Here is a 27,975-nt window from a genome sequence, read left to right as displayed (position 1 = left end):
TTCCAGGACGCACTTCGGTAAAGTCCACCTCCCAGTAAGTTCCTGGGCGGTCCCCCCTGAGTCTCTTTCCAGTTTCAAGTTTCCCTTTGTGAGCGTTTACCTGTTGACATGGGACGCATTCCTGCACAATTAGTTCAGCTAATTTTGTCATTCCAGGGGTTTCGTACCCGGCTTTTTGTAACAAGGCTACCATCTTTTTAGTCCCCAAATGTGTCCATCTGTGCATCTGTTGTAACATGGATTCTGCTTGCTGAGGGGACAAAGTTCCTTTTGTTGTGGCCGGGATGATTTCTTCATCGCGGCCTGGTTTTTCAGGAACTTTATCTGACAGTCCTAGAATGACTTCTCCCGATGTTATTTCTCGGGCCACTTGGTCAGCCATATTATTTCCCCTAATTATTGGGGTATTTCCTTTTTGATGTCCAGGGCAGTGGATGATACTGACTTTAGTAGGAAGCATGAGTGCAGTCAACAAAGCCATGATTTCGTCTTTGTTTTTAATTTCTTTGCCACCTGAAGTTAGTAGCCCTCTCTGTTGGTAAATGGCACCGTGGATATGAGCGGTAGCAAACGCATATCTACTGTCTGTGTAGATGTTTACTTTTTTATTCTCTGCCATCTCTAATGCCCTCGTCAGGGCAATTAATTCAGCTCGTTGGGCTGAGGTCCCTTGTGGTAGCGCCGCTGCCCATATGACTTGTTTTCCGTCTACCACAGCTGCCCCAGTTCGACGCTTACCTTCCTCCAGGAAACTGCTCCCATCCGTGAACCAGGTGAAATCAGCATCAGGGAGGGGCAGGTCCATCAGATCTGGCCTACTGCCGTGTGCTGCGGCCAGTACTTCCTGACAATCATGTATGATGGTGGAGCCTTCCAAGTCAGGATCAGGTAGCAAGGTGGCTGGATTGAGTCCTGTGGCTGGAGCAAACTTGATGCGATCTGAGTTTAGCAACAGGGTTTGGTAATGGGTCATCCTGGCATTAGTTAGCCACCTATCCGGTGGTTGACGGACTACATTTTCCAGGGCATGAGGAGCTGTTATCGTTAGATTTTGTCCTGAAGTTAGTTTGTCAGCATCTTTGACTAGAACGGCCACTGCAGCGATTATCTTTAAACAGGTGGGCCATCCTGATGCCACAGGGTCCAATTTTTTTGACAAATAAGCAACTGGGCGATTCCAGGGACCCAATTTCTGAGTCAATACTCCTTTTGCAATGTCCTTATTTTCGGCCACATATAAATGAAAAGGTTTGGTTACATCTGGCAGTCCTAGGGCTGGAGCTGAAAGTAAAGCTCGTTTGATTTGGTCAAAAGCCCGTTGTTCCTTATCGCCCCAAACGAAAGGAGTGCTGTTTTTGGTTAGGGGGTACAATGGGGCTGCCAGCTCAGCAAACCCTGGAATCTATAGTCTACAGAATCCGGCCGTCCCCAAAAATTCTCTAACCTGCCTGGCGTTTTTGGGAGCCGGAATTTGGGCCACCGTATCCTTTCTGCTCTCCGTGAGCCATCTTTGCCCCCCTTTTAATAGATACCCCAGGTAACTGACCTGTTGTTGGCATATTTGTGCTTTCTTGGCTGAGGCTCTATATCCCAGGGTTCCAAGTTCCGTTAACAGTTTTTCAGTACCCTTGATACAATCTTCTTGGGTCTCAGCAGCTAATAAAATATCATCAACGTATTGGAGTAATGTTACCTGGGGATTTGATTCTCTATATAATGTCAAATCCTGATGGAGGGCTTCATCAAAGATGGTCGGGGAGTTCTTAAATCCCTGAGGTAGCCGTGTCCATGTCAGCTGACCAGACATTCCCGATGTTGGATCTTTCCATTCGAAGGCAAAGTAGGGTTGGCTCAGGGGAGAGAGTCTTAAACAGAAAAAAGCATCTTTAAGGTCCAAAATAGTATACCACGTATGTTGAGGTGGAAGAGTGCTCAGGAGGTTGTAAGGGTTTGGAACTGTGGGGTGGAGGTCTGCCACCCGTTTGTTTACCTCTCGTAGATCCTGCACCGGCCGATAATCATTTGTTCCTGGTTTCTTTACCGGCAGGAGAGGGGTGTTCCATGCTGATTGACATCTTATTAAGATGCCCAAGTCTAGTAGCCTCTGTATATGGGGACGGATACCGTCTTTGGCTTCTCTACTCATGGGGTATTGACGGACTGTTATTGGGGTGGCAGTTGCCTTGAGTTCCACTAGCACCGGGGGCCGATTTTTGGCCATCCCCATTTCGGCAGTTTCTGCCCAGGCTTGAGGGAACCGAGTTACCCAATCAGTAACATTAACTCGTGAGGATGAAGGCTGCTCGTATAATTTATATTCATCTTCTAATTTCATAGTCAATATTTGAAGTAACCTTCCCTTATTATCAGTTATGGTGGGACCTTCTGGCTGAAAGTGGATTTGAGCCCCTACTTTGGAGAGTAAATCTCTTCCCAGCAAAGGATAGGGGCATTCCGGAATAATCAAAAATGAATGGGTTACTCGTCCAATCCCAAGATCTACTGTCCTTCGTGTGGTCCATGAATATTGTTTATTCCCAGTGGCTCCTTGTACCCATGACCTTTTAGCTGAGATAGGACCTTTTGAGTGGAGAAGGACGGAGTGCTGGGCTCCGGTATCTACCAAAAATTGAACAGGTTCCCCCTCCACTTTAAGAGTTACCCGGGGCTCGGGGAGAGGGTTCGAGCCCTGACTTTCCTAGTCTTCTTCTTCTAATGTTAAGATTTTGTTTTTGGTTGGCCTTCTTTCATTCTTTTTCTTAGGACATTCTCTCGCCCAATGTCCTTTTTCTTTACAGTAGGCACATTGGTCCTTGTCTAATGGCCGCCTTCTGTCTGCCGTTCGCCCTTCCTGCCTATTTCTATCTCCTATATTTTTTCCTCCAACCACAGTGGCCAGTATCTTACTTAAATTTCTCTCCTGTCTCTTATCCCGTCTTATTTCACGGGCTTCCTGCTCTTTCTGCTTTCTTTTTTCCTTCTCTTCCTCTGTTTCTCTTTTGTTATATACTTTATCTGCCTCTTTTACTAACTCCTGAAGCGAAAATCCCTGCAAGCCATCTAGCCTCTGTAATTTCTTCCTAATATCAGGGGCCGCTTGATCAATGAAAGCCATTGCTACAGTAGCCCTATGTTCCTCCGAAGTTGGATCATAAGGGGTAAAGCGTCTAAAGGCTTCTATTAAACGTTCCAGGAACACAGTTGGCGATTCCTGGGGCCCCTGAGTTACTTCCCTTACCTTAGCCAAATTAGTGGGCCGTCTGGCCGCTCCATGGAGACCCGCCACCAGAGCCTGGCGATACATTTTCAGGCGCTCCCTACCTTCCGGGGCATTGAAATCCCAGTTTGGCCTGACGAGTGGGAAACCAACATCAATCTCATTAGGCAGCTGGGTAGGTTGCCCATTGGCGCCTAATACATTTTTTCTGGCTTCTAAAAGAACCTGTTGCCTCTCCTCAGTCGTTAGGAGAGTCTGAAGCAGCTGCTGACAATCATCCCATGTGGGCTGGTGGGAGAAAACAAGAGATTCTATTAAAGCGGTAAGGGCCTGTGGATTTTCGGAAAAAGTTGGGTTATGCATTTTCCAATTATAAAGATCTGCAGAGGAAAAGGGCCAATATTGGAGAGGTCTATTCTCTTGGCCGTCGGGGGGGCCATATTCTCTAAGAGGTAGGGCAGTGGAGTCCGGGGAGATAGCCCTCCGGCTCCTAGTGCCTGCTGAGGGACCCCTTTCTTCTTTTATCATGGAAGGTTCCCTTGGTGCCGAGGGCAGTGGAGCTGGGGGTCCTCTAGGTGGTAGGGGATTTGGGACCGGAGGATAAGGGGGTGGGGAATCCAAAAGAAGCAAATCGGACTGCGGGTCAGGATAAATCGCCTTCGGTGGATCCGGGGCGTCAGGTAGCTTTTCCGTGTTGGGGTTTTTCTTTAAGGCTAATATCTCTGACGCTGCTGATGTGTGCGCGGACGTACCTGTTGAGGAAACAAAGGGCCGGACCCACGGAGGTGGGGAGAGAATTAAATCTTCCCAGACCAAGACATATGGTACTTGGTCTGGATGTCCGTGGGGATCTATATTAAATATCTTAGACTTCAGCAGCTTAATCTTGTCTAATAAAAAGGATCCTTCGGGGGGCCATCCTATCTGAAATGTTGGCCATTCAGAGGCACACAAAGTCTGCCACTTTCCTTTCTTTACCTCTACCGAAAAATTATGGGCTCTGGCCCGAACTTCCGTCCAATGGCTTAGGGTAAGGGAAAGAGGAGTCGTCATAGTTTGTCCCATTGTCGTCCGTCAGAGAAGAAGAATAGACCACAATACAGAAACAGTTAAAACTCCACGAAACACATATACGTATGGGCCACCGCGAGCTCGCTTCAAAACCGAAACTTCTTCAGATGGCAGTTACCACCAAGGGAACTGCCGAAACCGAGTGAAGGGGAGACAGAGTTTGCCTCTCCTTCCAGATGAGCCACCAGGGCGTCCCCTAGGGCTCATGGACGCCGGCTATTAGCACGTCTGCCTAGCCAGAGGTCCGATACAGATTCCATAATAAGCCGATTCTTACGGCTTTCCTCCGATAATGGCCCACAAAGAACAAGGGACAAACAGACAATCAAGCTCGAGCTTACCTGGTACCTCCAACTCCCGATGTTCTTGTGGTCCGGGGCGAGTGGAATCCCGGACGAGCCCCCAAATGTTAGACCTGCGCGGTCTCCTAGGAGTTTCGACTCGCCCAGGAAACAACAAGAGTCGGAAGTCGATGCAAAACGCAAGAGGTTTATTGAAGGCCGGTGCACCGGGGTTCCTTGGTCCTCACGCAGGAGGTCGAAGAAGGAACCTTTTTGGGCGCGAATATGTCAGTTTTATAGGTTGCCACTTCCCTGTATGTAAATTATAGATTTGGTTGTGTTCTCCTGCTGATTGGTCCCGGCTTAGGCTCGGACCAGAGAGGGAACTTATCCCCAACTGTCTGATTGGTCTTTGACAGACACCTATTTTGTTTATCTCCCTCCTTCTCCCCAGCTGCCTGATTGGTCTTTGACAGACACCTATTTTGTTTATCTCCCTCCTTCTCCCCAGCTGCCTGATTGGTCTTTGATAGACACCTATTTTGTTTATCTCCCTCCTTCTCCCCAGCTGCCTGATTGGTCTTTGATAGACACCTATTTTGTTTATCTCCCTCCTTCTCGGGAGGGGGCCGGACATCCTGGAAATTCACCCATTGTCTAAGAAGCCCCTATTGTCTGGAGAGTTCTTAATCATTAGCTGGAACAATGTCCCTCGAGTCCCACAATTCCACCTTAAAAAACAAGAAGGAAACTGTCACATGTTACAGCATGGATGAACCTTGAGAACCTTGAGAACCTATGAGTAAAATAAACCAGTCACAAAAAGACAGATATGACATAATTCCATGTATACGCGGTATCTAAAGTAATCAAACACAGGGAGACAGAATGTGGTTACCAGGGGCTAGGGGTTGGGAGTAAGGGGAGTGGAGAGTTTCTGTTCAGTGGATATAAAGTTTCAGTTTTGCAAGGTGAGAAAGTTCTAGAGATCTTGCCCAACAATGTGCCTATAGTTAACACTACTATACTGAATATTTAAAATGGTTAAGATGGTAAGTTTCATGTTACGTGTTTTTCGCCACAATGAAAAAAAAAAAGAGATGTAGGGAGGATGTAATAGAATGCAATAAACTTTAAAACCAGAAAAAAAGCAAGGTTAAGGACTGTGTTAGGTTAAAACAAACAAAAATTTAAATTAGTAATCACAAAAAGATATATGCATAAAATATACATCTGTTAAAAAAGAGTGAGTTCATCTCTTTTTGTGCAACTTCCTGTTCTCACTTAACAATATGGTGGTAACATCTTTCCATGGCAGTTACGTGTAGCTCAACTTCATTCTTTGGAAAGGCAGTGTAAACTCCCACTGAGGGAAACCACAGCTTACGTGACCCATCTTTTATTGATGGACACTTAAGTTTTCATGATTTTGCTATTCTAAAGAATGCTGCTTGCTATGCATTGCCTTAGTCTGCCAAGTACTGGGTCATTATCACTTGATTAACACCTAAGGCTTTGCTTCCTTCAAATATGCCCTGCTTAATCCTGGTGACTTGCTTCACACACCTGCAAAAATGGTGGTGTGACGCTCCACCTTTGTTTCTCTATTCAAGAGTGCTTCACATCCACATTCCCTCTGGCAAAGGTGTTCTTTTCAGGCTGCAATTTCAGGCAGGATTTTAAAACCTCCGAAAAGAGCTCCTTTTTAGGTCCAAGGAGGATAAGAACCCTTTATTCTGTAGGACCTTGGCTCTTCCTTTGTCATACCATTAGCCAGCAATGAGAAGCAGCACAAAGGATTACTGTCTAAGAAATGTGTGACCTGTATTGTGTAGATTACAATTGCATAATTAGAATTACGCTTTTGAGAGCTTCCAAATTCTCACGAGCTTTATCTCCTTTCAGAAGCTTTGGTCTTAGAAGCTGGAAATATGATTATTCCTCCCACTTGAGGTCTACTTTGCTAAAATCAGCATAGCTATCCGACTCCACCAAACTTATTCCTCCTTGTCTAGCATAATATTTAGTAACATTTTCAACTAATTAGAATATATATATATTTAAAATACTAACTAAAACTATGAAATTCTTATCCTTTATTAATACTTAGAATTTCTTGTAACTCTCCACTATCCTTACCTAAGTAAATTTACCTAAAATAGTTTCCCTGTTAGACTGTGACCCACATGAGGGCAGGGATTCTATATGCATTGTTTGCTGTTCTAGTCCCAGCATTTGGCAGGGTGCCAGTCATGGAGGAGATAAGTATTAGACAGCTGTTGGATGGATTCGTGTTTACTGATGCCAGGGACAATAATCAAATGGTGATTGTGTTGATGTGAGAAGCATAAGCGTATGCAATCGTACAGTACACATAAATGCACATTTAGAGCATGTCATAGTTATGTAATACAGGTGGGATGATTTCAAAGGCAGTGGAAAGGCATCTCCGTCTTGGCTTACTGAAGGCTCAAAGTACATACTTAGAGACTCAGTCATTTGGCAGACAATTTCCTCAGCCTGGTAATTCACAAACGTTCTAAAGAGAGACAGCATGCCAAGCTGGGTCTGCTTTGCATGCCTCAGTGTGAAAGGCTATCTTGTTATAGCCGTCAGGATTTGCTAATGTCAAGATGGGCATGAGAGCTGGGCACCCGTTAGACAAGGGTCTCAGGGTCTCCTTGAGAAAGGAGAGAATACTTGAGGAGCCTATGGAAACATTTTCCTAATTTAGCCTTTTGTATTGATCCAGGGTTGTGAGAATTCATACGTGGATATGTACCAAGGAAGTGACAATAATTTCAGTAAGAACAGGAAAATTTTAGGAAGTTGATTATTTTTGCAGACTTATACATAGTACCATGAAGACAACAGAACATTATTGAAAGAAAGTTTAGTTCAATTTTTTGAGCACATATATTATTTCAGGAATGGGTGGTAAACACACTAATTAACTGTAGACATTTATACACACTCTGTATATGCTGTCCTTCACATTAAGAAAGGATATAGGGAAATTTTTAGAATGTATGTACATGAAGGTGTATGTGTAAATACTAATTAAGTGCTCTACCCATGCAGAGAAAGAAATATTTGATTTTCTGCTAATACTAATAATAGTAGTAATAGTAATAGCTACAGTTTATAACTATGTGCCAGGAGCTTTCAATCTCATAACTAGCCCAGGAAATAGGGACTGTTATTCCAACATTCAGATGTGGAAACTCAAATTTATAAGTATTAAGCAACTTAATTACTCTAGGCAAGACAGCTAGTTAAGTAGGAACGTAATACAAAACAAGGTGTGAATGACTCAAAATGCATGATTTTATTCACTGTAATCCTCACCTCTACTTTGTGCAGAAATGCTCGTAATGTAGGATTCCATGTAGCCATGTGAAAAAAAGATTTTTTTCAGATACTTTTACGGGTTCAGTGTCTCATTCTCAGTGCCAAGATTCAACACTTCTAAGATCTCTGTCCTGATTTTTCTCTGGGTTTAAAGGAATAACTATTTTTTTTAACTTTTTATTTTGAACTAACTCTCTTTTTAAACAGTCAAAATGTGAATCTATTTTCTTTCCTGGAAATACTCAGATTTCCTAGAAGAAACAGATCATAGAATTCGGTGAATCACTTAGGAAAATGGCTTGACAGTTTGAAGCAAACCTTGTGTAACTTTTATGAAACACCTCCCATCCGTTTGTCAGGTAGAATTTCCCAAGCACGTTCTTTTTTAGATTCCGTTGATTCCGTTTTTAGGCAATCATAACAGTAATAAGGCATTCTCCCACGTTGTGAAAGCTGTTCTCTCTTTTCCTTTTTAATTGAAGGATCAAGTATTCACACAGGGAGATATCTGCCACATTCAATCATCATCCAGACCTTGCGGGGGAACCTCGGTTGACATTCACATTGCCACACTGGACTGGAAAAAACAAACAGATATGTTTGGAGCGTCTATATTCACTATGCGTGTTATTTTTATGACACACCAAAGCATTGTTGTTTAATTCTTACAGTAAACAGAATTCTTCAATGTACATAGAGATACCTTGTATTAAATGTACATTGTATTGTACTGGTATTGAATTTCCTTGGTTATATATGACAATCTATTGGGCACCTTAGGAAATACAATTTGACATAACCTGATGAAGAGGCACAAAGATACATATCCCAGTGGATGTGCTTTATGGACAATTACGATTCAGCTTCCCTGTGAAAATTAAACACCTTAAAAATTCTACCATTATGGAAGGAGAAAGGTGATAAACTTCAAACTGCTTATGATAGAGAGCCAGTGGGAATTAAGGATCCATTTTGTGGATTATCCACTGAAGAACTGATTTGTAGAACTGGATGAAATAACCTGATCCCCCATACCACATAGCATAATATTGTTTTATTTTTTTATAGCTATCTTAACTGATTATTAGCACAAGAGGATAAGCAGGAGAAAAGCACAAAAAATACAATACGGTGCAATATAATAATTCCCTGTAATTTTTTATGTTGTCTATTTTTCTTTTGCCTCTTTAGATCCTCTCTCTACTCTCCTCCACTCAGCCCTGCATCCTACAAGGCTGACCTTTACTCACAGCATCAATGGGCTTCCTCTCTCTCTGGCTTCCTTTTGGTTTGTCCCTGGGCAGCAGCAGCAAGAGTTGAAAGAGTCAGAGGAGGGCTTCCCTGGTGGCGCAGTGGTTGGGAATCTGCCTGTCGATTTAGGGGACGCGGGTTCGTGCCCCAGTCCGGGAAGATCCCACATGCCGTGGAGCGGCTGGGCCCGTGAGCCGTGGCCGCTGGGCCTGCGCGTCCGGAGCCTGTGCTCTGCAGCGGGAGAGGCTGCAGCGGTGAGAGCCCCGCGTACCGCAAAAAAAAAAAAAAAAAAAAGAATCAGAGGAGAAGGGAGTCTCAGAACTTTCTGCCAGGCTCTGGGCTCCAGGGCTGCCTTCCTCCACTAAAGGCTACAGCTCCTATCCAGTGGTCCTTCCCTGTCACTGCAGCTCTTTCTCCAGCTTCCTGAATCAGTTTTCTTCCTTTCCCCTGCAAATTTAAGGATGCTTACTGGCTCCTAGGAGTCCTGACAATTTCTAACCCGGGGATGCGTTATTATCACTTGGTGCTTTCCATTAACTCTACCCATATCCTTGTACATAGATCCTTCACTAAACTATCCTCATTTGTTCATTTGAGTTTCCATCAGGTTCCTACTGAGACCCTGACTCATGTCTAAGTCTCATTTAATCCACAGTTAACACACACAATTTGGGGGGCTGGATGTAGAGTAAAGGTAAAATACTTCCTTTCATTCTGAGACTGGAAAAAGGGAATAAGTAAACAAACATAAATTCTATTTTGTTGCACTTCGTTTTGGCACATTAGACATTTTTAAAGCAAATAAAGGGGGCTGTGCTCAAAAGTTCTAGTTGCAGATTGTTTATCTAATACTCCTGTGATATTTCATTTTTAAATAGTAATCAACTTACTGATCTCTCATTGAAAGCTTTCAATTTCTTATTATGAAATCTTTGTTATAACTAACCAAACAATGGTGTACGAAATTTTTCCTCTTAATGAGGTAACTCCCAGTGCAAGTCAGTTTAAAGATCTGTTTCTCAAATAAGGCTTATTCCCTAACGAACCTGGACTAGATTAGCATCTGCCTTCCCTCCCCCACCCCCCCATGTTTTCTTCTATTCCCTCTGATTCTCCTTTAATCAACTTTACATACACATAATGAATGCACTTAGTCTGTCTTCTCACTTAGATTGAAAGTTTTCTGAAGGCAGGTACCAAGGCTGTTTTGATCACTTCTGTATTCCCAGCATGTAACACAATGCCTGGCACATAGTAGGTCCACCATAAATATTTTCTGATGAATCAGATTACTATGCTAGTAGGTTGCCAAAAACCAAAGCCACTAAATCCAGTATATTTTTTTCAAAAATTATTTTATAGTATTTAGTAAGTAGCTATGTTTTCACACTGTACTCTCTGGGCTTGATTGGAGTAGGGGAGGAATCTTATGTAAAGACTTAGCAAACACATATAAGAAACTGCTAGGTGGTAGGATGAATGAATAAAGAAGATGTGGTACATATATACAATGGAATATTATGCAGTCATTAAAAAGAATGAAATAATGCCATTTGTAGAAACATGGATGGACCTAGAGATTATCACACTAAGTGAAGTAAGTCAGAGAAAGACAAATACCATATGATATCACTTATATGTGAAATCTTAAAAAAGTGATACAAATGAACTTATTTACAAAACAGAAACAGACTCACAGACTTAGAAAACGAAGTTATGGTTACCGGGGGAAGGGTGGGGGAGGGATAGTTAGGGATTTGGGGATTGACATGTACAAACTGCTATATTTAAAATAGATAACCAACAAGAACCTACTGTATAGCACAGGGAACTCTGCTCAATACTCTGTAATAACCTAAATGGCAAAAGAATTTGAAAAAGAGTAGATACACGTTATGTGTATAACTGAATCACTTTGCTGTATCCCGGAAACTAACACAACATTGTTAATCAACAATACTCTAATATAAAATAAAAAACAGAAAAAAGAAACCTGCTAGGTGATGACAGCATACAAGTAAGGAATACAGACCTGTCTCAAATGTGTTTTTGAGAGATGTGCAGACTATTTTTTTTACAAGAAACATGCAGTTCGTGACATAGATCAGAGTAGGAGGAGACAGTCTCAGCTGACGTTCCCATAACAAACTGGGCTTGAACTTATCCTGGAAGAAAGGGACAGCTCTAAGCTCATGCCTTTTACGTGCAAAGCACCTAATTCCTTGGGGACTTTCATATATGCTCACTCATTTGGTACTCACGTTAACTCAGGCCACCAGGGCAAGGAATAGTGTCCCAATTTTATTGGAGAGGAGATAAAAGCTTAGAAAATGTGAGTTCCTTAGCCAAGTTTTAAAGGTGCGTAGTCGCGAGAGAACAGTCATATGCAGTGAGAGAAAGTTCTTCAAAGGGCAGCCACCAGCTGGGAAGTCTTCCACTTTGCCCCCTGATTTTGTGTCTGTGGCTTATTTTTTCTCCACCACATTTAAGAGAGTGCCCAGAACATAGTAGGCACTCAATAATTACTGTGCTGATTGGATGAATAATCATTTACATGTACAGGCATAAAATAGACACTTAAAAATAATTGGCCATAAGGTAAAATTCTGCAACTCTGTTTTTTTCCTCCTGATAAACAGGGAGCAGGCATATTTTCATGTCAGTATATACAGCTCTCCCTCATTTTTTCTAAAAGCTTAATCGAAAGTCATTGAATGAAACCACAGCTCTATCCCACCATGAGGGTACCAGGTACATGACTAGTGTGCATTCTTTCATGCAACTGCATCTCATCAATGCCAGCTAACCATTACTTATAAACAACATTGACAGTGAGGTCAGGTGCTTGGTCCGGTACACAGTGCTCAGATGGATTCTGGTTTAGCTTGAGGTAGTGTAGCAAGAAAGATTCAGCCGAGTTAGAGCCTCAGGAGTCCCCAAGGCTAGGGGAAAGGCCCCTGAATCAGCTGTTAACCCCTTCCTTCTCAAACTAAAGCAAACTAAAATGTAAGGAATAAAAAAAGAAAAGAAAGCTGGTATAACTACTTTAATATCAGACGAAGGAGATGTTCAGGCAAACAGGATTATTAGAGATAATTAGGTAACTTCATATTGATAAAAGGTTTACTAAAATTAAGGACTTTTTTTCCATCAAAATGTGCTATAAACTAAGTGCCTGAAAAGATAAGTAACAGAATGAGATATGATATTTACAACACATGTAACTATCAGAAGACCAGTATCCACAATATATAAAGTATTCCTAGGAATCAATAATAAACTGGGGAAAGATCTGGAAAAGCATTTCACAAAAGAAAAAAAAATGGCTGATAGACATAAGGAAATGTACTCAGTCTCTTTAATAAGCTGGGAAATAAAATAATACCAAAACAAGGCCCCATTTTATGCAAAAAAATACCGGCAAAAATTTAACAGTGGGGGCTTCCCTGGTGGCGCAGTGGTTGAGAGTCCTCCTGCCGATGCAGGGGACACGGGTTCGTGCCCTGGTCCGGGAAGATCCCACATGCCGGGGAGCGGCTGTGCGCCGCAGCGGGAGAGGCCACAACAGTGAGAGGCCCATATACCGCAAAAAAAAAAAAAAAAAAATTAAAAAAAAATTTAACAGTGACTATACAAGGTCTTTTTGAGGATATGGAACCATGAGGACTCACAGGCACGATAGGTGGTAACGGGAATTGATGTACTTTGAAAAAGAGTTGAGCATTGTCTTACTAGACAATTGAATATATCCCAACAACTCCACTCCAGTATCTATACCCTAGGAAACTTGTACACATGAGACTCAGGACACATGTGCAAAAATGATTATAGCTACATTGGTATATCAGCCAAAATGTGGAAACCATCTAAATATCAACAATAGAATAAATATATAAATTGTGCCGTACAAAAATACTATACAGCCATGGAAATGAGCAAAGTATGGCTACCCTCAACAACATGGATAGAACTGGTGCGTATTATGTTGAACAAAAAATGATGCAAAAATTGCATAAATACGATTTTATTAATTCAAAGTAGAAAACACACAAAACTTAATTGCTTTGTTTAGGGATGCATTCTTAGGTAGAAAAGCAAGAAAATGGTTCTTAAAGTCAATCTAGTTGTCTGTGGCGGGGGGGAAGGGTTGGAATCATGAAGGACTCATAAGACATTTGCAGGGTGCTGGCAATATTCTATTTTTTAATCTTGGCGATGGTTATAGGAGTTTTGCTTTTAAACTTGTTTTAAAAATATAACATATTTTACACATTTTTCTATATTATGTTTTATTACATAATATTTAAAAGATGGAAAAAAAAATAGATCCACAGAAGGTGGCGAGTATCCTGTTTGGTGCCCTGTGGAGTCTGAATGCTTCAGTGCCAACCATCACGGCCAAGTTAGCAAACCTCTCTCAAACCTGTTTTTCTCATCTGTAAAGGAAAAGTGAAACTCTTTCTGCTTTCATGGGTATTTCCTGAGGACTAAAGTATCTGATTAAAACATAAATACAGTTATTTTTTCAGCATCAACTTCCCCTGCCTTTCAAGTGTTTGCCTCTTCTGTCATGCTTCCCTACACAACAGTTTTTGTTTTCTATTTTAGTTAAATGTTGTTTTCGGAGATAATTCTAGATTTACATGCAGTTGTAAGAAATAATGCAAAGAGAGTCCATGTGTACTTTGTCCAGTTTCCCCTAATGGCCAACATCTCCCAAAGCTATAGTACACTAGTGCAACGAAAATTTTGACACTGATACAGTCAAGATACAAAACAGGCCCATAACTTTCTTTTTTAATCCTCAAATGAAAATCAATCCCTTTTAAACCATTAGTATAGAGGCAAGCTAGTTCTTCGGTAGCAGATTTTTATGAGATTTTTTATTGGGAAGTTCACAGTCCATCTCTGATGAAGATAGATACCTCTCTCTTCAACTAGTGACGTTGTTATACCGTATTTAGTCTAACACATCCCAGTCCTAAGCTCATGTTTGTTTTATTAAAAAAGAGAAAGTACAGTTGACCCTTGAGCAATAAGGGTGATATGATAGAAAATCCACGTGCAGTCCTCCCTCAGCATCCATGAGGGATTGGCAGGACCATCTGCAGGTACCAAAATCCGCAGGTGCTCAGATCCCCATAGTCAGCCCTCCCTACCTGCGGTCTGCATCTGTGGAATCAACCAACCTCAGAATGTGTAGTTTTGTATTTACTGAAAAAAATCCACATGTAAGTGGACACATGCAGTTCAAACCCATGTTGTTCAAAGGTCAGCTATATATAAAAGTGTTAAAGATATTTCTCTTAGAATATGCCACGTACTGCTGCTGAAATGTGGCATTTCCACATCCCTGCCTGGGTTACAACTAGTTATGATACATTCAGGAAAATGTGGCTTTAAAAATTATTAATATTATTTTTTCTTTTTGATATTTTCATCTGTCCTACTTTTCCCTACCTCCATGCTCTTCCCTGCGCCAGTATTATATATGTCATTCTAGGTTAATTTTTCTAAATAAGACTTTCATTATGCCCCTAGTCAGTACATAAAAGCATCAATGATTCGCCTGTGCATCATAAAATCCCAACTTGTTGGAGCAGCATTCAGGCCCTAACTCCCTTTGAATCCTTATTTTCTATTAGACTTTAACCAATTACAGCAACAACAAGAAAATACTGGTCTATTCAGGATATCTTCACTATACCTTGCACTTGCTTCCTTCCACACACTGGTGAATATCATTTCCCTACCAGGGGCATCTTCCTGAGTCATTGTCTTTTCACCTTGTACCATTTACAGAAGAACCTATGGAAGATGCAGCTTCCTTGAAGGGAAGACATGGCTGCTCTGAAAAGCTTTTAGTACTCGCTTTAGCCAGAGTGATTGTTCCCTGCTAGAAGCTTCTGTACTTACCGTCTATACCATTTTTTGGGCATAAAGGTTTTGTGGCGCTTATTACTCATCTAACTGTTGGATTGTTATTTAGTTAGACCTGTGTTTAACCCTTTTCTTACTTCCATAGAGGTAGATACTATTTCTTCTTCTTTCTGTGCCCCAAAGCACCAAGCATAGTACCTTTCAGGTAGTTGACTTTCAATAAATATATGTTAATTTTTTCATCAGGCTCATCCTCATTGCTTTGAGGGCTAGAGCATGTTCATCAGTTCTTAATTTGAGTGGAATTCCTTCATATTTTAGGAGAGAAAATTAGGCTGGAAATGGATAACAGGAGTAGTGGCAGCAGTGGGTTGAGATTGCCAGATCCCACCGCTGAATTTATCCTTGTATGACTTTGGGAAGTAGCTTAGCCTCTCTAAGACTGCATTCCCTCATCTCCACAACAAGGCAAATAACAGTTCTAACTTCTTGGTGTTGTCAAAGTTAACAGGCATAATTCATATTAAGCCTGCCGCCTATTGTCCGACTCAAAGTAAGTGTTCAGCACATTTTTTAATAATTGTTTTATAATTTCAAAAATACTTACATGGCATTTTAAGAACTTAGCATTTTCCTTTTCCCAAAGCTATCCGTACATGTCCTGTGCTCTAGTCAAAGAAAGAAAGTATCTTCTTAGGCTATGTGTAAAATGGCCACTAGATTATATTCACTAGTTTTTGTACCTCTCTTTGGGAATCTGAGGTCAATAAAAATTGTTGTGTTAAGAGATATTTTAGACTTATCACTTAATGTATGTTTTGAGAACTGAATTATACAATGTTTCATATCATACTAATATTATTTATATCAAAACATTTGCTAATAAAAACAAACTATGAACTTTGCTTGCCTGTCTTGACAAGAAATGGAGTGTTCTTCTCAAATGGTATCTCTTATTGTCCACAAATTTACCAGGAAATTTGACTCTGTGTCCTTAATTCAAGAATTTATAGTTAATGGCCTTGCCCAAATCAGATCAGAGGAAACGCCTTGTCTTAGGCTCTTTTGGGGGAGGGGGGCACAGATGGATTCCAGCTCTAAACCACAGTAGTATCCCACTTTGGTCTGACCTTAGATCTGGTGATTGGCTGGCAAGACCTGGACCAAAAGGCAGAAAACCCAGAGAGGTCAGCACCGCTAGTCTGTTTCATCCTCACAACATGCTTATGGTGGCCCCAGCTTCCTGGTTCTGGGACAGGAAACTCATCTTGCTAGTACTGGCGAAGACCAGATTGATCACTGATTGCATGTGACGTGATCAGATATGTGTTTTGAAAACTGCCCCTCTGACTATATTATCAAGAATAAATTTTGTGGGAGTATGACTAATGCATCAAAACACTTAGGTGGCTATAATTCTTAGGTACGAAATGGTGGCAGAATGGACTAGATGGCCGTGGATATAGAGATGGGGAAAGATCAATTTGGGATGTAAGGTCTACAGGACTGAGGATGGAGTTGGTGTGGTGGATGAAGTAGAGAAGAGTGTCCAAAATGACTTAAAAGGCGAACTGTATTTATCCAGTGCACACTGGTTCTACAATTGATCTTTTAGCCCTATAAATCTTTTAGCATCCTACAAATACTGTTGAATATTGGGCACCTAAGAAAGCTGGGTAACTGTTTGTGTGTAAGAGTGTGAGATCTCACCTGCCCTGAGTCTGGACTTCAGTCTCATCCACTCCTTATGCATCATGAATTGTAAAAAAGTGAGCAGTTGAATTAACTGCCACAAATGTCACTTAATTTCATTCTCAGCTCATTTGCCATGTGCTCATCTTACTCTGAGCTCTTCTCTCAGTAACTGTCTATTATTTCTTTATCCAAAGTTCTAAATGTCATGGTTATAGTTTCTCAGCAGAGCTTGCTAGGGACTGACTTGTTAGAGTCCAGTAGACAAAACAAAGAAGTTACTTTTGAGAGCCTGTCACTGAGGGAGAGTGGAGAACTCAAAATGGAGACACTAGACTTGAAGTGTAGCCACTGAGTGACGTTAAGGGGAAGAGCTATGTAAGTATCCTCTATCTCCTCAGTCCAATCCTGAAGGGTATCATTGAATTAGCGAATACAGTCTCTGATGTCTGTAATGCACAGTTTGAATCATCACAGAATGATTCAGTTATATTCATTATTGTCTGTGTGAAACTATAGGAAAGTGTGTAGTGCTTGCTGGAAAGATTTCCTCCAAAAATGGTTAAGATTTTTAAGTTTGTGCTTCAGGGATGAGATTGAGTTATAACAAAAATTAACTCCTATGAAATATCTCATTTCCCATTATGTCAGATAAATGAGATATTATGCACATAATCCCAGCAAGAAAGAAGTTCTCTGTTCCCCAATTACATAAGAAAAGGGAAATATTGATTTGGGTACTTTCTGTTTCAATGTTGAAAAGCAGATCAAGAAGATAGAGTTTCAGGAGTCTTAAAACTTCTTTAAGAGCTTCTGCAACATGTGATTTGCACATAAGTGCAATAACATAAGTGATTTGCACATTGTGTGCCCATCACATACAATGATTGCTTAGCAAAGTGCCTGGCATATAGTAATTTCTTGTCTTCATTATTATATTATTAGTGTGATTTTATCTATTTTTCTTCTCTTAAATTTTCCATATGCTAATTAGTTTCTCGTTATGTACCTCTCATTTCTTAGCTTTAATTCACTTGTGATTTTGTGTGTCAAGTATTAAATGGCATTAAAGCAAATACCCTCTATAAGTATTCTTTGAGTTACCATAGATGGTGACATTAGAATAAAGAAGAACAGATGCTGGTAGCTGCACTTTTTTTGTGGAGCCAGAGGGGCACCTGATAGTAAAATGAAGACACTTTCTCAAAAATTTGGGAAATAAGGGAAGTGGACCTGCTTTCGGAAAGAGACAGGGTACAGAGTTATCTTCAGAAAGGAAAATGGGTCAAAGCACTAGCTTTTTAAAGTAAAAGCTCATTTAAATTTTAAAAAGCTTTCATCCTAAAGGATGTATTGATCAAGATCTAATTGGTCAAGTAGAAAATGCATTAGGTATTCAAGACAGACTATATTTAATATTGTACATGGAGTTGGTTACAAGAGCATTGGAAGGACTGAAAGAAAAAAAAAAAAGGGAGAAGGAGGTGGATACCAGGAGAACACAAAGCGTGATTGCCAGCAAGGTGCTTAGTTCCCTGGGCAGGAGCTGAGCTGTGGGCCCGCTGCTGGATCTGCTGATTTGAACTGGATGCTTGAACCATCAAGAGCCACCGAGATTCCACTACTGAAGAAGCTGCAAATGCGGAAGAGGAGCTTGTGATGTCCGGACTGCGTGGTGTGGCCCCTGCTTGGCTGTGTAGTGACAGTCAGCAAAGGCCTCTGCTCTTGGAGCTGGAAGCTGGATGTTTTCTTTCTTCCTGCTTCTGCCCTTCTAGCAATGCCTCCTCTTGGTGAAACTTACTAGCAATTCCACCAGCAAGAGAGCTACAAATGTAATGAGCTGACTGTTGGGCTCAGTGCACAGAGCAGACTAGAAGTGTGGATGTAGAGCTGTGATCAGGTGACTTAGATGAATAAGCAGCTGAGCTATTCAGCCGCCATGCCCACTCTTCTACCTTCTATTACTTGCCACTACTGTTGATAATCACTGCATGCTTCCACCCCAAATGATACTACTCTGCTTTGGACAGATGAAGATGCTCTTACCCTCTGTCACTATAGTCATATCTGGGTGGTATTAATTCCCCTTTCAGTTTAGATACAACCCACATGGATATTCTACAACTTAAAAACTAAACTATAAACTAAAACCCACAAACTTTTTAAATATAAATCAATAGGGAAAAGGAGGAGGGAAAATTAGTTATTATATACAAATCTCTATGTAATAAGCACGAAATAAAAAATAACGTCTACAATTCTTGTTTCTATAACTAGTTAAGGCCATAGTTGATATTCAAAACTTCTTCCCCTTGCTCTCAGCCAGTTGCCCATCTGTTTGGGATTCTTGACCTAGCGATGCAACCAAATGTGTACTACTAAAAGGTCTGTGTCCTTAGTGGTTGTGGCTTAAGTGACTTTAGACTTTTAAAAGTTACATGTTCGGACCTGGTCAAAGGGATGTCCTTGGGAAAGTCTGGAATGTCAGCATGCGAAAGGAAGCTAATTCCTCCTTCCACATAGTAATTTTTTCTTTGCCTGTTGATCTAGTTGCACGAGGATCCCAAATTGCTGGGTATCAATAATATTCTCAGTTTCTAATTTACTGGTACCTTGGTGATGCCGCATGATATAAGTATTCCTCTTTGTGAGTAGAGAAAGCACGAATAGTTTCTGTAGCATATGAAGTATAATAGTGAGAGGTAATACGCTGACTACCTTCCCTTGAGTCCAACATTTTCTCACTATAGAAAAACCAGCATCCAATACAGGTTCCTTGTCCAAAGCAGACGTAGCATCCTACAGGAACCCCAGATCCACAGGGTGTTATCTCTCAGCTTGGGCTGTGAGGTAGGCTTCCAGAGGCCATTTCGGCAATCTCCCAGACTATGGGTTGATGAGGTATATTGTAAGATGGATAACTTCCATAGTTATAGTTAGTTCACTTCCTCCCTCTTTTGCTATAAACTGATTTCTTAATCAAAAGCGGCGTTGTGAGAGATATTCTGACAACAACCACAGCATTCCATAAGTTCACAGACGATGGAGCTGCCAGACCACTGTGAACAGGTTCTAGAAGTGAGCAACTCCTTCCCAGGAGAGAGGGACGCTTGCAAAAAGTCTCCTGGTATAATGATTCCCAGAGTGAAGCTGTCCCTAATATGGTGACGGATGAAGGTTTGATCTACTTTCAGGACATTCACAAGACCAGATCTGCTGTGCATAAGGCTGAGAGTCAGGCATCCTGGAAGCCATCTCTCAGGGACTCTCTTGATGACCTTTGATTTTGCTAGGGTCTTTGTTTCAAAACTCACTCCTTCTCTAAATCCTGATTTTGAGCTATTCTATAATATCAACCTTCTAGCAAGTTTCTTTTCACCTTTCAGGTATCTAGGTATCTTTTTCCTGTTGTCTTGAATTTTCACTCTGTATTGGATGCTGGTATTTTATTCCTCTGCTGCATATACATTAATGTATTCATTCAGTCAATATTTTTTAAGTACCTACTATGTTTTAGTCATAGTGCTAAGCTCTAGAAATACACAGGTGAGGAAGAGTCAAGATCGCCTTGGGGATCCTGTAGCCCATTGGCAATGTCAGGCAATTAAATAAGGAATAATGACACTAATAATGTGAGAAGTGGGAAAGTAAATACTATGATGAAGATGTGCTGTGCGCTAGTGGAGAGGCACCCAATGTCTGTCCTCAGGGAAGGCTATCTGACAGATGAACAGTTAAGTCCTCAAGGACACACCCAGGAGGGCACTGTGAAATTAATTTTAGTTTGAAAGAGTTTCTAATTTAGCATGCAAGCAAAGTTCTGTTTCCCCCAGTATAATGTTTAATGAGTGTGGGGATGCTGTATTTCCAGTGAAGAGATCCCTAACTTCCTTTTAATGCATGTTTGGATGCAATAAATCAAATGATTATATTAGCCATATAAATGATTATATTAGCCATTCAGTCTCTCAAATCTCTGTTAGTTGATTTCATGAAAATGCACATAAGTTCTGAAATAAATTTAAGTTGATCATTAAATCTAGCAAATCATAGTTTCTCTAACCCATTCATGAGTGTCTCATAAATGCAATCCGTGCAAATTGCCAAGGCTTTCTGTTTAGGTAATTCAGTGTTGTAATTGAGAGCATGGGCTCTGGAGCCAGACCGCCTAGATTCAAATCCTTACTCCGAAACCTGCGAGCTTTGTAACCTTGAGCAAGTGACCTAAGCTATCTGTGCCTGATTTTCCTCATCTATGAAATGGTGATCATAATACTGCCTTTATTATAGTAATGCTGTGAGGAGAGAGTTAAAAAGGAGGATGCTCTTGGAACAATGCCTGACACATCCTGAGTCACACACAATGCATTACCCAACAAGGTCATTGGACTTCTAAAGCACATCTATTAGGATATCATTTTAGAAAGCAATACAAATTATAAATGTACTTAATTTATTCATTTTTTATATGGAACACCAATGACAGCAGTTAACGTGATGCAATAGAAAGATTCCTATACCGGGACTCTTGGGTTCTATTTGTGTCTCTGTACTAATTAGCTTAACATTTTGATATTCAAGAGTTTAAAGCCGGTTTTATCCTGTGGAAAGAGACAGGTTTAGACTAAGGGAGAGACTGTGATTCCACGAAATTAGAAATCATATCAAGAAGTGCTGGCTTCTTTTAAGACATTCTTTGCTGTTGTCTAACAATCATACTAAAAGGCAATTATTATCTTCCCAGGTGTTATCACAAGTTACGGACTATATCTAGACGGTATATTAATTCACAATTCCTCAGAACTCAGCCGTCATGCTTCTGGATTTGCTCCTTGGAGCTTACATTCCTTCAGAGTCCAAGCCTGCACGGCCAAAGGTTGTGCTCTGGGCCCACTGGTGAGTGTGTGAATTTACATTCCGGAAATGTATTAAATGTCAGATGACAATGAATAGGCAACTCTGCACAGCTAGCCTTCCAAGTCGGATGGGAGAGTTTCTTTTTATAAAATTTCAATTAAGGGTTAGTAGGATTTTATATTCAACATAAATTTCAAGACGGCACATAGGTCTAGTGAAGGACAGAAGGTACATTTTACTGAAATTTCAAACGGTAAGTTGACCAGCTGAGCAGGCATACATGCGATTTTGCCCAATTTAGTGACAGAGTTACAGTGGATGTTTTTCTTCCAAGTAATGAACTCGACCACTTGAGTAAGTTTATGATTAAAAAGTGAAAATAATTAAAAACGCATAACTGCCACAATATGTCAACACTGCTTCCCAACAAGTATATTCATCAATTAAAAGGTTGTTTGCCTCATCCATTAGAATAATATATTTTAATTTCATGAGCGTGATATATTAATAAGAACAGTATTTAAAATTACATTAATATCAGCTTTTGATATCCACATTTCAGTAACCTATATCTACCTATATTTCATTTGTAGTTGAAAGATAGACAAAAGTATGCTTTTTATTACTGGTATAATTTTCAAAACCCAATTGATTGTACATAATTGTCATAGACCAGCATGACATTCTTTAGTTTCAAAACATAACATTTGACTCTTGTGCATATTTCTTCATTGATTAGATTCAGCTTCTTTTAAGGGAAATGCTCATTCATTTTAGATATTTTTTGGCAGTCTTTCCTAATGGCCTATCATTTTAATGCGTTTTGTCTTCATTGAAGAGTGTATTCTATAAATATTACCTTGAAAAACAGCTCTACCATTTAATTTTTTGCTTCCTTATTTTTGCTCACACCTCCCGTTTCGCTTCAGAGATTGGTTGCTTTCCAAGCTGCTAACATCATCTATCAGTGGAGCTGAGCTGTAGTCTTTATTGCCATTAAGTATTTTATAGCCTGGACCCCTCTGATGGTTACTTACTCTTAAAAGCAGGAATGGCAATAGGCCAGCCTTTCTTCTCCATTCAGAAAAGAAAAAGAAACAAAAGAACACATCCCATGAGCTTGAAACTGAGATTTTTTCAAAAATATAAAGTGCATATTGTGGTCCTGGCTACTAAACTGGGTCCCACTCTGTCTCCTGATGTTCTGGTAACTTTAAACAAGGGGGACATGGTTATCAATCTACGTCTTGTACAGATAATAGGCGATGTTGACCTGAAGGAATCAAATTCCACAATGCCTGATGGGAAGGAGGAAACCGAATTGGATTGTAAAACCCTACTCTCCCACGGCCTCACACATCCTAGACTCAGTTCTGACTTAAAGCACAGAGTTATTTTCTCCCTTTCGTCTTTTTCTTTATCCTGTGCTCAGTATACAAACACTTTTCCCAAGTCAATGATCCATCTCTAATTACTGGGATTGAATAACAATGTCTTTATTTAGAACAAGTCAACTCTATGTTGCCAAGAAGTTAAAACCCATGGTCTTCAATTGATTTCTAAAATTTTTTTTTTTACCAATTACAGTACATGTTATGCCCTTAAGAGATTACATATTTGAGTGTTCTAGATAGCTCTGGATATCTATCACAATCATGAAAGATATTACAGATTCAACTCTTTTTGTTGATGATGATTCTTTTGAATGTGTCCTTGATTTAAGGAATCTAGGAATCAATCTTAAAAGCCAGAATTATCATACAATCATAATATGATGTTCAACAAAATCCAGCCAAATTGCGTGTATATATATCACTTAAAGGTATTCTTTATCTGAAGCCCAATGTTATAGCAAATATTTCATTGAAACAAAAAACTTTATGATCTCTATTTTTAAATCTTTTGCTGGAAGAAATCAAAGAATTAATTTTCCAGAGTCAATTTTTTTTTTCTTCACCTAACAACATTCCTTAATGCTAACTCTTGGTTTTTAGAAAGAGAAGCCTGTTTGTTTCACCACTTACGTATTTAATATCATTGTTTTTCATGCACATAGGGAAATACCGTTCAATGTTTCCTATGACAAATATGCTCTATAGTCTTGAATGTGGTCTGGTTCACCCTCAGAATTTTCTAGGTTGCTCATATAATAAACCAAAACAAAAAAAAAAGGACAAATTTGATAAGATAGAATATTTTTAAAATAAAAATACTTGCATAAATTCCATATTCTTAACACCTTAATTAGCATTAGTACAATATTTTTTGTGCCCTTAGCCTAGCCAAGTTTATTCTCTGTTATTCATGATTCAGAAGAAATTGCTCTGTACTATCTGAAAAAAAAAAAAAAAGATCTCTGTGCGTTTTGTTCAGTTCTTGTCCATTTACACAATGTATTTGGATTTTAAAGAAATGCCAACGTAAAAAGCAATTTACAGTGCCTTTGATCTTAATTTTTTAAGATGCTAATGTGCATTGTCAAATTAAATCCAGTAATTGAGGTTTCATAAATGTTTGAAATAATGAAAAAAAATGAGCAGAAAATTCAGCACCAGAAGAACTACTTAAATGCTTTCCTTTTTTTTCAATTATATTGTTGAATTGCAATTAGAAACCCTTCACATTTTGTGTTTCTTTAATAATATGCAATAAATTTGTCCATAGGAAAATCACTTTGCTTTTGTTTGTTTGTTTTTCTCTTATCCACTGTTAGGTAACACTGGTAGAGTCTAAGACGGGGAACTTTATGACTGTATCTGGCCTTGGAACATTCATTAGATTCAATTCTCCAAGGACCCTTTTAAGGATGAAGTGTGAAACTATAGGCCACCGCTGCATGATGTGGTTAAAAAGCTACCTTGGTTTCTTGGTGATGGCATGCCTATACAGATAAACACACCCAGACACACATGTACACATGCTCATATTTTCACAGCCATTTTTTAAATAAAGAAACGAATAAATTTTGTTATTTAAGACATCTAAATCTTAACGGCAATAAATGTTATGGTCAAGAAAATCCCATGTGGAATATCTATCCTACACCTGCTATTTTTCCCCCATGCCTCCTTGGAAAACATGCTTTATTCTATGAAACCTTAGAGTTCTCAACTATTACAAAAGGGAAAATAATGCCTACTTTACAAGGGGCTGCTGTGAAAATGTAAATCAAATATTTATGCAAAGTTAATACAAAGAGTTGTATTAAGGGTAACAATTTTATTAAAATGTTTGTTTTCGTGGCATATTTCTTCTCAAATATTTTTTTTTTCTGTGGCAAGGGAGTTTCCCAGGTGAAAGCCAAGTCAACCTTCTAGAATGCCTTTTCCTTAGCATTTTTTAAGGCAAGGTTGATAAAGAAAATGGTAATTAAAAAAAACCAAAACAAGTCAGAGAAAAATAGTACAACTGCCAAATTTAATATAGTGTAAAAGCCCTGAAGCATTTATCCATATGCATAAGGAAATTTTAAAATGCTATTTATTTCAAATTAACCAGATATTTGAGAAGAATAATATAATTATCTGGATTTTCCCTTAATTCCTCAGCTTCTTGAGTCTCCTTTTATTTGGAACCCTTGAAAATAATTTTCTATACAATAATTTGAACTACATACATAGATATAAACCAATTGTATTGGTTATGAAATATTAAAATGATGAATTGATATTTTTCTAGTCAAGTTTCTTTATCCTTTTTTGTACACAGCTATTAGACTAAAAAAATGACTAGGAGTTATAGATCTAAAGAACCCCATAGCCTTTCTCAGATGAAAATAAAACATGTCATGACCTCATACTTATTAAAAATTAACACATTGTCTTTTCCACATTTATTTTTATAATTGGGAAAGTGTATTCGTCCTAGCAAATGAAGGCTACATAATTGAGAATATTTGCCTGACTAAGGATTTCATGTTTGGTCGGTCACCTTCCTGTGAGACGTGAGCCTATATTTTAAGAATAAGGTCAACATTATCAACATATTCAGTAAATCTGAAAAGGCCAAACATTTATGAGGGATGCTTATGAGTTTGTGGTGATTAGTTAACAAATTTAAGCCAGTTATTAAAAGATGCTAAAATATCCTGAACCCCTTTCTGCTTTCTTTCCAACTTCATCTTCTTCTGTTCTCTTATTTTACTTATTTAGCTATTAAAATCTTTCTGGCCCCTGTGTAGTGAAGGCTTATTTTTATTTCAGATTCCTTCTCTTCAAATAAGTCATTTTTTGTTCTTTGCTGCATACACTCATTACTACTATATTAATGAAATTTCAACTTTTTGTGATTATACTTTAGGGATAGAGTCACTCAGGTACATTTCTCTCTTGATGTCTTTCATGGTGCCGTTTGCACATACCTGGTAGCAATACAGCTCAGAGAACTCTGTGTGTGTGTGTGTGTGTGTGTGTGTGTGTGTGTGTGTGTGTGTGAGTCAAGATGCTTGGTGTGGCCTTTGACAAAGCCCAGCAGTCTATCACTGCAGTCAGGAGCTTATGAACACAGACCTTACTCAGTTCTTCTGTTTTGCAATCATATAAAAATTGTTTTTAAACCATCCTAGAAGTAGCCCATGGATATGCACCGCCATAGGCACAATCGCAGTGGGAGCTGATCCACATATTCTGGAAATCACAAACTGCCTTGGTCAGGAGCTCAAATTCTAAGCTTTAACAGCAGGAGGAAGAAAACACGAGGTATGCTTTGATCCTGCTGACAAAATGAGGTATTCGTACAAGATGCGACTGTCAAAATAGTTTACTTCACAGCAAAGAGATTCTTTGAAGAAGTATGCTCAAAGTGAAGCATGTACTTATTTTATTTGCAAACAAAAATAAATCTTTTTATACTCACAGGTGGAAAATCGAACTCTAGAAGCTCCTCCTGAAGGAACAGTAAATGTGTCTGTCAAAACAGAAGGATCCCAAAAGGCCCATGTGAGATGGGAAGCACCTTTTCACCCCAATGGACAATTAACGTACTCGGTCCTTTTTACTGGCGCTTTCTATGCTGACCAAGGTAACTTGTTTGTCATTTTTAAACTTTCATAACATTAGAAAACAATGTATTTTCTTCTGAATTTTTTCTTTTAGCCACAGATTTTAATTTCTTTTTCTTTCCTAAAAATAACCTATATTGACAAACCAATTCAGCCATGCTTATTTTGGGGTCCCCAGCACAGCTGTAAAAGCTTCATCTGATGAGTTGCAGGAAGGGCAAACTCTCCACACCCACGCCTGATCTACTCAGCTCCGGGGAGGTGGGAGGCAGCACTCCATGTTTTAACAAACCCTTTAGGTGGCTCTGAAGGTCACTCAACTTCGAGAAAGATAGGCCTAGTATAGATTCTGTATTCTTTTCCCCTTGCTTAGTAAATGGTGAAAACCTAAACGATTATTCCTGCAAAGAGTTGAGTTTTAATTTTGCAGTCCATCTTGAGCAAACTCTCTTTGTGTGATCATTTTAACATTTCTAAAGTAAATTAGGAATGCTGGTGTGTGTTCCAGTCAATTCACTGGACGTGGGTTACACTGTATAGGCTTCCTTGAAAGTATTATCAGAAACGATCTGATTCAATAAGTTAAGTTAGGGCTGGTTAGGTATGATGCTCACGTGAAACAACCCTCACCATAGAAAAAAACGCAGCTTTGTATTTTACTGGAAAGCTAATTTTTGTTTTATCCAGTGTTTACTTTTATCATTTCCACGAGTGGCCTATTTTTAAAGGAGGTGTTTTCAACATTTCTTGTTCCGTTAGTAGCAAATATGCAATAACGTTGATACGGTCACATATAGTATTAACAGGAAAATGATTTTCCTCAGACTTTAAAATGTTTCTTTTTCTAAAATTTTTATTTTAATACTGTGGTTTAGTTGAGTAACAATGTTGTGTTAGTTTCAGGTGTACAGCAAAGTGATTCATTTATACATATCCATGTGTCTATTCTTTTTCAAATTCTTTTCCCATTTAGGTTATTACAGAGTATTGAGCAGAGTTCTCTGTGCTGTACAGTAGGTCCTTGTTGATTATCTGTTTAAATATAGTAGTGCGTATATGTCAATCCCAAATTCCCAATTGATCCCTCCCCGCGCCCCACCTTTCTGGTTCTGCATCATCTACAGCTATTTGCAGGACTTAATAACATCCTCAAAGTGGAAAGCAGGTGAGGAAAGAGGAAAACAGACTTTGCTGAATTTGAGGAGGGCATTCTTATTTGTGTTCTGTGTTGGTACAGCGAGTTGAGTGCGTGTCAGTGTCTGAGTTGATCCCATCAAAGATCGGTGTGTCCCTCTTTTATGCAATCAGGGCTTTGATGTATTCTGCGGTGAAGCACTTGTAAGATTATGAGGTGAAGGAGTGATGATCGATTTGAA

At 39.5% G+C, this 27,975-nt stretch overlaps 1 protein-coding gene across 1 annotated transcript in view; it reads left to right on the top strand.

The window, feature by feature from the left end:
• The window catches only part of USH2A (usherin), a 785,755-nt gene that overhangs the window by 399,827 nt on the left and 357,953 nt on the right, over nt 1-27,975 (top strand). Inside the window, exons 35-36 of the mRNA XM_079900731.1 lie at nt 21,488-21,639; nt 26,457-26,619. Coding sequence (XP_079756857.1) covers nt 21,488-21,639; nt 26,457-26,619 — 315 coding nt within the window. The remainder of the gene's footprint in view (nt 1-21,487; nt 21,640-26,456; nt 26,620-27,975) is intronic.

Source organism: Stenella coeruleoalba (genome assembly GCF_951394435.1).
Source record: "Stenella coeruleoalba genome assembly, chromosome: 1".
NCBI lineage: Eukaryota > Metazoa > Chordata > Mammalia > Artiodactyla > Delphinidae > Stenella > Stenella coeruleoalba.
This window is presented reverse-complemented; position numbering and strand designations above follow the sequence as displayed.